The 14,470-nt window shown below is 38.9% G+C and overlaps 1 protein-coding gene across 3 annotated transcripts in view; it reads left to right on the plus strand.

Moving 5' to 3' along the window:
* The window catches only part of ADAM9 (ADAM metallopeptidase domain 9), a 108,219-nt gene that overhangs the window by 52,389 nt on the left and 41,360 nt on the right, over window positions 1-14,470 (plus strand). For all 3 annotated transcript variants that reach the window (XR_010159496.1, XR_010159497.1, XM_001135576.6), the window contains exons 13-14: window positions 5,388-5,480; window positions 6,481-6,676. Coding sequence is in view for 1 of the 3 variants with exons in the window: in XM_001135576.6 (XP_001135576.1) it covers window positions 5,388-5,480; window positions 6,481-6,676 (289 nt within the window). In the remaining 2 variants the exon portion in view is untranslated. The remainder of the gene's footprint in view (window positions 1-5,387; window positions 5,481-6,480; window positions 6,677-14,470) is intronic.

Raw genomic sequence — 14,470 nt, forward strand, 5'->3', positions numbered from 1 at the left:
CTATTAATATTGTGTATCTTCCAACATATTTTTTATAGTTTTTTTTTTTTTGAGATGGAGTTTTGTTCTTGTTGTCCAGGCTGGAGTGCAATGGTGCGATGGCTCACTGTATCCTCCGCCTCCTGGGTTCAAGTGATTCTCCTGCCTCAGCCTCCCAAGTAGCTGGGACTACAGGTGCCTGCCACCACGCTTGGCTAATTTTTGTATTTTTAGTGGAGATGGGGTTTCACCGTGTTGTCCAGGCTGGTCTCGAACTCCTGACCTCAAGTGATCTGCCTGCCTTGGCCTCCCAAAGTGCTGGGATTACAGGCGTGAGCCACTGCGCCCGGCCTATAGTTACATTTTATACTTTTTCTTCTAAATTTACACTAGAAGTGAAAGTGATTTACCCAGTACCATTAACAGCAACACAGTATTTTGCATTTGTCTATATATTTATTCTTACTAATTAATTTTATACTTTCTTATGCTCCTGTGTTGCTGTCTAGCAGTCTTTCATTTCAAGGTGCAGAACTACATTTCACATTTCTTAGAAGAAAGGTCTAATCATGATGAACTTCCCTGCTTTTGTTTTTCTAGAAAAGTCTTAATGTCTTCTTCATTTTTAAAGGATAGTTTTGCCAGATATAGGATTCTTTCTTGGCAGTTTTTTTCTTTCATTACTTTAATATGTCACCTCATTAACCTTCTGGCCTGCAAGATTTCTGCTGAAAAATCCACTAATGGCCTGATGGGGGTTCCCTTGTATGTGATGAATTGCTTTCTTTCTTACTGCTTTCAAAATTCTCTTTGTCTTTTGATAATTTGATTGTAATGTTTCTTGGTGTTGATTTCTTTAGATTCTTCTTACTTAAGGTTCTTTGGGCTTCCTGCATCTGGACGTCCATTTCCTTCCCCAGATTTGGGAAAATTTCAACCACTACCTCTTTGAAATAAGCTTTTTGGTACTTTTTCTTAGTCTGCTCCTTGTGGGATTGCCACAGTGTGTATATTAGTCTCTTGATGGTGTCTCATAAGTCCCTTAAGCTTTCTTCACTTATATTTCTTTTTTTTTTTTTTTTTGCTCCTCTGACTTGATAAGGTAACCCGACTTTGAGTTTGTTGAATCTTTGTTCTGTTTGCTCTGATCTGCGGTTGAACTCCTCTGTTGCATTTTTCCATTAAGTTGGTGTATTCTTCAGCCCCGAAATTAGTGAGAAGACCTTCACTAGTTAACCTGGCCAGAGCTTTTTTGGGCCTCTCAAACTTTCATGTTTGTTATACTGCCTTTTCTATTGTTGTTAGCCCTCAGTGTCTACAATATGCTGGAGCCCATCAGTGTTCTGAGAGGGGAGAAAGAAGTGAATTTGTTGGGCAATCCCTAGAAAAGTTGGAACATGTGACATGTGGTCCAACAGTTTCTCTTTCCAGGGAAAAGCTTGGAAGTGTTTTTTTTTTTTTTTTAATCACTATGTTAAACTGGGTAGAGGAACTGTGGCGAGTGTCTGAGTGATAGTTTGAACAACCACCTTTATTCTTTGTAGCCTTCAGGGGTCTAGCACATACCAGCTCCATCTGTGCTCTGAGAGAGGAGAGGGAAAAGCCAATTTCTTGGGTAGCTCCTAGAAAAACTGTAGCATTGGATGTGTGGTCCTCCTTAGGGAGAAGCTAGGAGCTGTGGCAAGTGCCCACATGCTAGTTTAACCTACTACCTTTGTTCTCTGAAAACCCCAGGGATCTAATATATTCCAGGTCCTATATGTTGTCAGAGGCAGATGAGATAGAAGGTAGTCCCTCAGGAAGCACTCTAAAAAACTGTAATATTGGATGTGTGGCCCAACTCTTTCTCTCCTCAGGGAGATGCTGAGAGCTGTTTCCTCCTGATCTTATATGACGCGTCATGAGTTGAGATTGTGGCAAGAAAGGATCTCCAGTTTTCCTACTGGTTTCAGTGTGGCTGGTTTTACAATTGCCTGGGATGTAGTAGCCTCTCAACTAGTTTCTGGATTTCTCACAAAGGGAATTGATTAGTGTGTTACGGTTTTTTTTTTTTTTTTTTTTTTGAGACGGAGTCTTGCTCTGTCGCCCAGGCTGGAGTGCAGTGGCGTGATCTCGGCTCACTGCAAGCTCCGCCTCCCGGGTTCACGCCATTCTCCTGCCTCAGCCTCCCGAGTAGCTGGGACTACAGGCGCCCACCACCACGCCCGGCTAATTTTTTGTATTTTTAGTAGAGACGGGGTTTCACCGTGTTAGCCAGGATGGTCTCGATCTCCTGACCTCGTGATCCGCCCGCCTCGGCCTCCCAAAGTGCTGGGATTACAGGCGTGAGCCACCGCGCCCGGCCAGTGTGTTACTGTTGTTGAATTGCTGACTTTTTATAGGAGATTTGTTAGTCTCCAATAAAAGTTAAAATGTACATGCTTTTAGATCTAGTAATTCTACCTTTATGTAACTATCTTTGAGAAATATTTGTGTATATACACATGGGGAGTGTACAGGGATGTTTATTGCAGCACTGCCTGTTGGAGGAAGGAGAATCCAGAGCTTTCTATTCTCCCATTTTGGTGGTGCCACTCTGGCTTTTATTTTTGTGCATAAATAAAATCAGACTTAATATTGTTTAAAATTGACTTAAAATCTCTTGTGTGCAGATTTTTTTCTATTACGATATCCTGGACATTTTTCTGTATCATTTTATTATGTAGACATAGCCCTTTAATTTGCTGAATAGTATTCCAATACAAGGATTTACTATGATTTATTTAACCATACTCTAATTAATTACTGTAATTAGTGTTTTCTATTGTAAACAGTGCTGCCGTATACATCCTTGTACACACCTCATGTGTATATATACAAACATACACACCTCATGTGTATATATACAGATATACACACGTCATGTGTATATATACAAATATTTTTCTATGATAGTTATTGTACATAAAGGTAGAATTATTGTATCTAAAAGCATGTACATTTTAACATATCAGAAGCTAATGAATTTCCCATAAATAGTGTGGGTCAGTTTGCATTTCGGACAACAGTATATTATGCCATTGTGTACCCATAGTCTTACCAGAACAGGATAATATGTTTTCTTAATTTTGGCAAGCTGATGGGTAAAAAATAAGAAGATACTGTTTTAGTTTACAGTTTTTCATGTGATTGTAGATTATAGGCATCATTTTCTTCTATGAATTATTATTTTATGTATTCCTTATCAGTTCTGTTGGTTCATTAAATCTTCTTTTAAATTGATTTTTAGGCCTCTTTCTATAAGATGGACATAACTCCTTTGTTATATATGTTCTAATATTCTTTATTTATAGCTTATTTAACTTTTCATAGGTTACATTTTATGTTGAAATTTAAAATTTAAATGAAGGCAAACTTACTAATTTTTTTCCTGTAATGGTTTCAGAAATTTGTATCTTGACCTGGTTTTTAGTATTCCTATATATAGATCATCATCATAGCCCCTCTACAAATTATTTTAGTTTTTTTTTAAATTTAAAATTTTTATGTTAACTCTTTTAATTGAGGAGGGGGCATGTGGAGTAAGCTTGGAAATTAAACTTATCCACTAATGATCAGTTGTTGTGGAACCATTTAAAATGGTTCTTTTACGATAACCTAAGTTCCTATATACATTATCTATTTCCTGATTCCCTATTCTTTCATGAAGCCAACTGTCCTGCAGTGTTTTTGAACTGGCCAGCATTCACCTTCAAATCTTTATGTGAACTTATGTTTTTAATACTGTTGGGTAAATGTCCTGGAGTAGAATGACTTGGTTAGATGGTAGAGGTATTTAACTTTTCAAGAAACTCTCAAACTGTTTTCTAAAGTGATTGTTCCATTTTTCATTTCCATCCTTAGTGTATGAGAGTTCTAATTGTTTCATATCCTGACCAATACTTCGTGTGGTCAGTGTTTTTAATTTTAGCCATTCTATTGAGTGTGAGGTGGTGCCTCATTGAGGTTTTAATTTGCATTTCCTTAGTAACTAATGATGCATTGAGCATGTTTTCATGTGCTTTTTTGCCATCAGGCTATCTTATGGTGATATGACTGTTCAACTCTTTTCCCTCATTTAAAAATTTTGATTACTTATTGTTGAGTTTTGAGAATACTTTGTGTATTCTGTATACAAGTTCTCTATCAGATTGTCAATATTTTTTCCAAGTTGTAGCTTGCCTTTAATTAACTTAGCAGTATATTTTGAAGAGCAGAACTTGTTCATGTTGATGAAGTTTATTTTATAAACTTGTAATTTTATCGGTTGTTCTTTTGGTGTCCTATCTAAGGACTTCTTGCCTGCTCCACAGTTGCAAAGGTTTTCTCCTAGAAGTTTTATAGTTTTAGGTTTTACATTTAGTTCCATGATGCATTTTGACTTTTTTGGGGTATATTTCAAGATGTACACTAAAGTTCATTTATTTTAAAATGTTTATTATGAAATAATTATAATCTGAAAAGAAGTTGCAAAATAATATAGAGTCCTGTGTACTTTTCACCCAGTTTTCCTTAGTGGTGACATCTTATAAAGCTGTACCACAGAATACAAAACAGAACATTGACATTGCTATTTTAACAGAGAAGATGTCTCTGTGGGTGGGAGTTTGGGGGTAAGAAGGAGCCATGGTGGCCCAGAGTATAGTGAGAGAAGCCAAGCAAGGTAAAAAAGAGTGTTCAGCTAGGGTGAAGAGCCATCCAACAGAGAAGTTAGACCCTGAGCATGAAGATAAATGCCTTTATGGACACTGACCTCTCTGTGATCATCAAACATACTGTTATGAACTGAATGTTTGTGCTTCCCCAAAACTCATGTGTTGGAGCCAGCCACCAGCATGGCTACATTTGGAGATGGGGCCTTTAAGGAAGTAATTAAGGTTAAACGAGGTCATAAGGATGGGGCCCTGATCCACTAGGATCAGTGTCCTTGTAAGAAGAGACACCAAACATTTCACTTGCCGTCTCTCTGCACACATGCACTGAGGAAGGGCTATGTCAGCACACAGCAAGAAGGCAGCCCTCTGCAAGCCAGGAAGAGAGTACTTACCAGAAACTGAACTAGTAGGAACCTTGATCTTGGATTTCTAGCCTCAAGAACTGTGAGAAAATAAATTTCTGCAGTTTAAACCTGTGGTATTTTGTTATGGCATTCTGAGCAGACTAAGTAAGGCACATACTATATGATTTCTGTCCTTTGAAATATGTTGAGACTTATACTTGCAGCTGAAGAGACATTGTTAAATCCAGAAACAGTAAGCAACTGTTTCTGGAGGGTAACTGCTACAATCATGTTAGAATGAAGTAGATTTTAGGTGTAAGATGAGAATTTTATTAATGAATATTAATGTCAATTACTAATTTCTTTATTGACAGTCATTTTATGTTCACAGGAATGTGAATTGGACCCTTGCTGCGAAGGAAGTACCTGTAAGCTTAAATCATTTGCTGAGTGTGCATATGGTGACTGTTGTAAAGACTGTCGGGTAAGGAATTCCTCCCTCTTGGAAACAGAAAAAAAAAAAAAAAAAAAAAGAAAACCTGTGTATATCAAAATTTGTTTTTTGAGATTTCTGAGTCAGCACTATTTTTATTTTATGGTCATGGGAAAAATTTTATGCCACTTGTGTATAATTTTAAAGCACACTCTTTTACGTTAAGTGGTCTGTTGATATTGTTTTCTAAGTAGAAACATTTTTTTTCTGATTTTTAGAGTAACATATGCCTGTTAGAAATAATTAAATAACATGAAACCATAGAAAGTAGAGAATGAAAGATCCTCTATTATTTTGTACTCTTCAGGTAACCACTGTTGATAATTTGTTAATATAATCACGTTTTTTCTATACAAATGTGAGTGTATGTGTGTATGTGTGTTTTTAAGTGGGTAAGCACAGATACATATATTTTTACTACCTGCTTTTTTCAATATGACACCATGGACTTTTTTCCCATTCATGTAGTTCTATAATACATGGTTATTTAAGTAATATTACTTGTATAGTTGTACCATAATTTCTTTAGTCAACTAATGATGGACATTTTGATTACTTCCAGTTACTGCTTATAAGAGAAATCACTGGTGCAGAATATTCATACCAAGTTTTTGATATACATTTTATATATCTTTCACACATATGCCAGTCTATACTTCTACCAACAGTATTATCAAATACTTGTTTCCTGATGCCAATATTGGTTACTAGCAGGCACTATACTCCTAGTTAATTCAATAGGTGTAAAGGGTTCTTGTATTTTTATTTAGTTTGCATTTCTTTTGGTTACAAATGAGGTCATGTTTCTTTACTTTCCATAGTTAGGACTTACATGAATTACCTGTTAGCCATTGTTCATTTTTCTGTTGGGTTATTTAATCTTTTGCTATTGTTAGAATGCTTTATAGATGTAAATGCTGTGGTTTCACATTTGATTAATTTGTGGACATTATCCTGATATTTCTGTTTAATTTGAATTTTATTTCACTAGTTCCTTCCAGGAGGTACTTTATGCCGAGGAAAAACCAGTGAGTGTGATGTTCCAGAGTACTGCAATGGTTCTTCTCAGTTCTGTCAGCCAGATGTTTTTATTCAGAATGGATATCCTTGCCAGAATAACAAAGCCTATTGCTACAACGGCATGTGCCAGTATTATGATGCTCAATGTCAAGTCATCTTTGGCTCAAGTAAGATATCATCATTTATAATTGATTGCTTCGATATTATTTATTTTTGATTTAGATATTTTAAAAAAGGTAATGAAACATTATTGATAAAGTTGAGGCTCTCTTGTTTCTCATCGTATTTCCTTTCTTCTTTGGAGGCAGTCATGATCATGAATTTAATATGCACAGATTCAGTTGATGTTTTCTTATTTTTACTGTCTATATCTTTTTATATTTTGTGTATCATGCACACACACAGATACATATATAGTATCTAGTTTTAATAATGTTGAATTGTGCACAAGGATCTGCTATTTGCATTGTTCACTCAGAATTTTCTTGAAATTCATCTATATTGATATATTTATATTATAGTACATTAAAGTATTCCATTAGATGAATGGGTCATGATTTAGTTATTCTCTTACTGATAGATATTTGGGATTTTAAAAAAATTTATGTATTTTTTCTTTTAAAAGTTCTTATTTTTATCAAGGGCATACATATAAAGAGCCAAATTATTGTGTAATGCATAGTATGAACAAATAAGGACTGTTCCCACCCACTATTCCCATCACTTGAGGAAGTTTTACCGTTTTTGGCTAAGATTTTTGTTAACTTGTGCTAGGTTTTTAGATAATCTCTTGGCAATGCGACGTTTTGATTTTTTTGTTCTAGGCATTAGTTATTAATTTCTCACTATAGAAGATGAGTTAGTTTTCTTTCCGTCTCTTCGTTCAACCCTTAACAACTCCCATCATACCTATGCTGATTTTCCATTCTTCATCCTCCCAATAGTTAGGGCAGTGATGACTGTGTATTGTATAATGGCCACATTAATGCTCTTCACAACTAAACTGTATAGTAAGTTATAATTACTTGCCTGATTTCTCTAGAGTTACTAATTCTCTCTTTCTGTTTCTCTCTCTCTCTCTTGGTTTGGTTAATTTCCTATGTACTTTCCATTAATTGACCTGTATATTGTTAACCATTGGCCTGATTGTGCCTTGAGTTGATTAGTGGCATCAAGTATTCTATTTATTTCAATTTGTTCAAATAAGTCTGAACAGAAGGCCTCTGTTCCTCTTCAGTCTTGACTGGTTTCCCTCTGTATAGTTAGGGTCCTCTAGAGAAATGGAACCATTGTGTTGTGCGTTCATGTATACAGTCATATACCGCATAACAACATTTTGGTCAGTGAGAGATTGCATATACAACAGTGGTCTCATAAAATTATAATGCTGTATTTTTACTGTAACTTTTCTATGTTTAGATATGTTTAGATACGTTTTCTATGTTTAGATACGTTTAGATGCCATTCGCATTCGTGTTACCATTGCCTACAGTATTTAGTACAGTGACACGGTGTACAGATTTGTAGCTTAGGAGCAATAGGCTGTACCACATAGCCTAGATGTGTAGTAGGCTATACCACCTAGGTTTGTTTAAGTGCACTCTGTGATGTTTGCACAATGACAAAATCACCTAACAACTCATTTCTCAGATCATATCCCTGTTGTTAAGTGACACATTACTGTAGATATTACTGTATATATAATCTGGAGGAATTATTACATGAATCTAATATTTATATATAATATATAATTTACATATATATTAAATATATAATATCTTATATACGTATTACATGAAAATCAAATATATTCTCCTGGAGGAATCTGATATATTAGATTCATGTAATAAATCCTGCATAATAGCATGAGCCCATATATGAATTGGCTTGTGTGATTGTGGAAGCTGCTAAGTGTCAGATCTGCAGGGAGAGTCAGCAATCTGGAGACCCTGTAGAGCTGATGGTATAGTTCCAGTTAGAAGTCTGGCAGGTTCATGACCATGGAAGAGCTAGTGTTTCAGTTCAATTCCAAAGGCAGGAAAAAAGCTGATGTCTCATTCCAAAGGCTTCAGGAAGACTTTTCTCTTACTTGAGGGAAGACTGGCCTTTTCGTTCAAGTTTAAAATTGATTGGATGGGGCCCACCTCCAATAGGGAGGGCAGTCTGCTTTACTCATCCTACTGATTTCAATGTTAATCTCATCCAAAATCACCCTTACAGAGACATCCATAATTATGTTTGATTAAATATCTGGGGATTCTGTGGCTCAGTCAAATTAACTCTACTAAAAAGGGTAAAATTAACCCTCATCAAAAATCCACTCCTTGTCAACTTGAAACCCATAGACACCTTCTTAAACCATACCAAATCTCCAAATGTGGACCTTGTTAAGGGCATAATTCCACCTAGCATGATATAATAACACTATCCTGCATGCAACTAAAACCTCACTAACCTCTTTTCCAGAAAAGGAGGTAAAGTGATGTTTATTCCTCTTGATATCCCATAACTTAAATACTGGGATATAAAATTAACAATACTTAAATGCTATAATATCAAGTCAATATGTCTTATGCTGCATGATAAAGGTATAAGGAATGAGAACATATTTGCTCAGTACGTGTGTGTGAATGCACACACACATACACACATGCAGCTATTCTTAATGAAACAGTCTTCGTTTCTGCAACTGGTCATGTGGTTGTGGCTGGTATTTATAACTAACTTCCATCCATTCTGTGTTCCCTTTGCCTTCAGCAAGCACGTTAGCTGTTTGTGGTTCTTTACCTGTTAGAGTGACCCAAACTGTCGTTCTTGAAGGGTCTGGGCCATTTGTAGTCCTTCCTAGATTGGGTTGTTAAAGTTTTCCATTGAACTTAAACTTAATCGTGAAGCATGGTAATACTAAGAGATGCCCTAAGGGATCTCTGGCATTCTAGACATACTCTTCCTTGCCTCCATTTTGGAGTAGTAGGCCAGTTTCCCTTTGGTGGTTCGGATCAGTAATTCTACCTGGCATAGAAACTGCCTTCTTTGCCTGTTGACTTGGAGGTATGAGGAGCCAATGTGGCTGGGCCTCTGGCTTAATTTCTAGTTCAGTAGAATCATTATTGTGGTTCCTGGTGGCAGCATTCCTCCTTTTGGAACTAAGGCCTCTAGTCCAGTAGAGCATAAGGTCGTGGGAACAGGAAACAAAATTTTGCTAGTGGGTCACTATGGATAATGGTGAGTGGTGTTCCTCCCATTTCCACCCCTTGATACCTGGACACGTGAATCCTGGTTATGGGAAAATCAACATTGGATGTTGGCTGCTGATTGAGAGCATATACAGCCTTTTGGAGAACCTTGCCCCAGCACTGTAAGGTATTGCTACCTAGTGGCACTGTAACTGAGTCTCCAAAAGGCATTTCCACCATGCTGTCAGCCAGCTGCTTCAGGATGGTGGGGAAGGAACATGGTAAGGCCAGTGAATTCCATGTGCATGGGCCCATTGCCTCATTTCATTTGCTATCAAGTGAATTCTTTGGTTTGAAGCAGTGCTGTGTAGAATATTATGATGGTGGGGGAGGAATTCTGTATGTCCACAGAAGGTAGTTTTGGTAGTTCACAGAAGTGTTGCTACAGGGATGGCAAATCTATATCAAGAGTACGTGTCTGTCCCAGTAAGAACAAAGCACTGCTTCTTTCATGATGGAAAGGGAAAAATGTAATCAACCTGCCACCAGGCAGCTGACTGACTAACCTAGGGAATGGTGTCATACTGGGGACTCAGGATTGGACTTTGCTACTGGAGAATTTGGGCACTTAGCAGCAACAATAGCCAGGTCAGTTGTTGAGAGGAAGTCCATGATGCTGAGCCCACGCATCGCCTCCAACCCTGCCACTGTGAGTACGTGGTTCCTGAGCCCATGGATGAGAATAGTTGGCTGGGGAAAGAATGAGTCATCCTATCTACTTGATTATTAAAATTCTCCTCTACTGAGGTCACCCTTTGGTGAACGTTCACATGGGACACAAATATCTTTGCCCTACAACCCAGTCATGGGCCATAGCCCATAAATTGGTGTATAATCACGTCTGGCTGTTTCTTCTCCCAAGGAAAGTGAACAACCAGCTGCACTTCAGGGATGTCCCAGAAAGGGGCTGCAGTGCTACAGTCATCCACTTTTGGTTCTTCATATCATGTCATGTGTAGAACCATCTGCAAACCAGGTCTCCGTCTTCTTTTCCACTGTCACCTGATGGGTAGGAAGTTCCCTGTGAGGTCATAGTTGCTGGCTAGGAGAGAAAATGTAGTGTAGCAGGAGTGGGGAGCAGGGGCATGTGGGGCACTTCTTTATGTAACTTGTGCCTTCCAGGCCTTGGTTTGGCTCAATTACATACGTAGCACTTCCATTTCATGATGGGGTGCTGCTGCATATGCCCAGCTTTATAGCTTGGTGAGTCAGATGACATCCAGTTTATCATGGGCAACTCAGGTTGAATGGTAACTTGGTGGGTGGCCCATGGTTAAATGTTCAATTTCTACTTTAAGGCCCAGTAGCAGGCCAATAGTTTTTTCTCAAAAGGAGAGTAGTTATTCGCAGAGGATCACAAGGCTTTGCTCCAAAATCCTAAATGCCTGCACTGCACCTGACCTATAGGGAACTGTCGGAGGCGCTAAACAGCATTTCTGTCTGTAACTGCTGCTTCAAGCACTGTTTGATCTGCTTGATCAAGTGGGCTAAGCAGCAGAGCATCTTGCCTGACAGCCTGGACCTATTGCAGAGTTTCTCTTTGTTCTGGGCCCAGCTCAAAACTAGCAGCTCTGGGGGTCAGTGGGTAAATGGGCCAGAGTTATGCAACCAAATGAGGAATATTTTGCCTTCAGAAATCCAAATGGACCTCTAAACATTGTGCCATTCTGTTGGTTGTGGGAGTGGCCAGATGCAACTTCTTCTTCCCCTTAGAAAGGATATCTTGACATGTCCCACACCACTGGACATGTAGAAATTTCACTGAGGTAGAAGGCACCTGAATTTTTGTCAGATTTATTTTCTACTTTTTGTCGTGCAAATATCTTGCCAGTGACAAGAATAGTTGCTGCTTCTTGCTCACTAGGTCTAATGAGCATAATGTTTTCGATGACTAGTGTGATATTTTGTGGAAGGAAAAGGTAATCAAGATCCCCAAAACTAAATTATGACATGGGGCTCTAGAGTTGATATTCTTCCTAAGTAGGACAGTGAAGGTGTATTGCTGGCCTTGCCAGCTGAAAGCAGCTGCTTCTGGTAGGCTGTGTGGATGGGTATAGGTAAAGGTTTTTTCAGATCACAGCTGCATACCATGTATTAGGGGATGTGTTAATTTGCTCAAACAATGAAATACATTTGGTATAGCAGCTTCAGTTGGAGTCACCACTTAGCTAAGCTTATAATAATCCACTATCATTCTCCAAGATCTGTATGTCTTCTGCACAGGGCAAACAGGCGAATTGAATGGAGATGTGATGAGAGTCCCCGCCCCTGCATCTTTCAAGTCCTTGATGTTGACACGAATCTCTGCAATCCCTCCAGAGATGTGGTATTGCTTTTGGCTTACTATTTTCCTAGGTAGAGGCAGTTCTAGTGGGTTCCACCTGGCCTTTCTTACCATAATAACCATCACTCCACAGGTCAGGGAACCAGTGTGGCAATTCTGCCAGCTGTTGAGTGTGTCTGTTTCAATTATGCATTCTGGAATTGTGGGAAAAAACCCACAAGGTGGGTTCAGGGACCCACTAGGCCTGCTGTGAGATGGACCGAGGTAAAACTTCATCTATCACCTGACCTTCATAAGCCCCTACTCTGACTTCTTGACCACAGTGACATTTTGGGTTTGCTCAATTATTTCAGATATAGGGTTCTGTGTTCCTGAAAGGTCGAATTTTTTTCTCAGTGCACAGTGTCTTAGTCTGATCAATTCTGTCTCAGTCTATTTTGTGCTATTATAACAAAATGCCACAGACCGGGTAATTAATAGTGAACAGAAATTTATTGGCTTCTGGAGGCTGGGAAGTCCAAGATAAAGGTGCTGCCATCTGATGAGGGTCGTTTTGCTGAGCCATCACATGACGGAAGGTGGATGGGCAAGAGACGAAGTGGGGCCAAACACACCCTTTTATAACAATATTAATCTTATCCCAGAGGGCAGAGCCATCATGGACTAATCACCTCTTAAAGGTCCCACCTCTTAATGCTGTCACAATGGTAATTAAATTTCAACATGAATTTTAGAGGGGACAGACATTTAAACCATATCCGGCTGCTCTAACAAGATATACTGTAGACTGTGTGGCTTAAATGGCAGACACTTATTTCTCAGAGTTCTGGAGGCTGGGAGTCTAAGATCAAAGTGCCAGTCAATTTGGTTCTTGGTGAGGGATCTCTCTTTTCTTCTTATAAGATCGCCAATCCCATCATAAGGGTCCCATCCTCATGATCCCACCTAACTCTGATTACCTCCCAAATGGCCCATCTCCAAATACCATCACTTTGGGGTTAGGGCTTCAACAGATGAATTATGGGATACACAAACATTGAAGGGGTACACAAACGTTCAGTATATAACCATTGACCTGGTAAAAGGCCACAGGTCCCTTGGAAATGTCTGGGATAATGATTAATAGTATAAATTTTTGGCATTGTATGGGAGGGTTCTTCCTTAAAGAAGCTTACCCTGCCTTTAGTTGAGAGTTTCTGTTTCTGTAAACTGGCTCAACTCAAGGAATTGATTAAGAGGCTGTGACTTTCTGTTTTTATGATTCAAATTAGACTTTTGTTTACTTGGCCTAGAGTTTTCTTATTTGGTACAGGTCAAGTAGGACTATGGGAAGCTGCCTATCTTGCTTCTACTTAGACAGAAACAGTGTGATCAACTAGCCAATGCCGTAAGTTTTTACATGGGTCAGGTTATTCTGATTGCTGCTTTGACTCTGCTCTCCATTATGGTAACCTTGGCTCTCCATTATGCCCACCTTGCCTTTGGTGGTTGAATGTTGACACTTTCCTATCACCTAGAATCTGATACTTTCATTGCATTTAAGTTTCCCAACTCAGTGGCCATAGCTCCTACTATAAGGTCTGCCCTTTAGATAAGAGTGATCACAGAGCTTTTCAAGGATGCTAGGCCTCCCCTTACAAATTTATTTCTTACAGTCTTGGTGAAAGGTGTGTTTTCTGGATTCTTCCAGGGTGGGTAAATACATCTTAAGTGACAAATCGACTCAAACATTTTAGTCTCCCTCAGACTTTGAATCCCTTTCTCTGCGTTAAACTGAGATAGGCCCTGCATTCCTGACTTGCTCACTGTGAGCTGCCTTTTGATTCATATTTCAGCCAACCAACCGAACAAACTGTTAGAGACCTTTCTAACTCCCTGAATGGCAACATTCAATGCAGACTGTCTGCTTCGTGAGTCCTCACCAATGAATTCATCCCAATCCAACTTTATGTTCCTCCCACCATTATCTCACGCCCTTAATATCCATTCCCACACATGTTCCCTGGATTTCTGTCTGTGTAAATTAGAAAACTCAAGTAGTCTTGGAGTGTGGTGAACCTCCTCATGGGTTGTATTTAGTATTTCACCTTTAGGGGCATTTTCTATGACTTGAGTCTAGTTATAGGTTTAGAAGCAATGAGATATTTTGGAGGTGGATCCTGAGGGAAATTGGCATTATCTTGCATGGCAGCTGCCTCCAGGGAGGCTATTACAGTTTCCTCAGGCAATGCAGGGTTAGTCCCCTCAGATGTTGGAGACTCTGTTTCCACTGGCAAAGACTACTTATCAGAATTTAGAGGCTCAGCCAGGCGCCTGTAATCCCAGCACTTTGGGAGGTGAGGCAGGCAGATCACTTGAGGTCAGGAGTTTGAGACCAGCCTGGCCAACATGGTGAAACCCTGTCTCCATTAAAAACACAAAAATTAGCCAGGCATAGTGGT

Source organism: Pan troglodytes, chromosome 7 (genome assembly GCF_028858775.2).
Source record: "Pan troglodytes isolate AG18354 chromosome 7, NHGRI_mPanTro3-v2.0_pri, whole genome shotgun sequence".
NCBI classification, from domain to species: Eukaryota; Metazoa; Chordata; class Mammalia; order Primates; family Hominidae; genus Pan; species Pan troglodytes.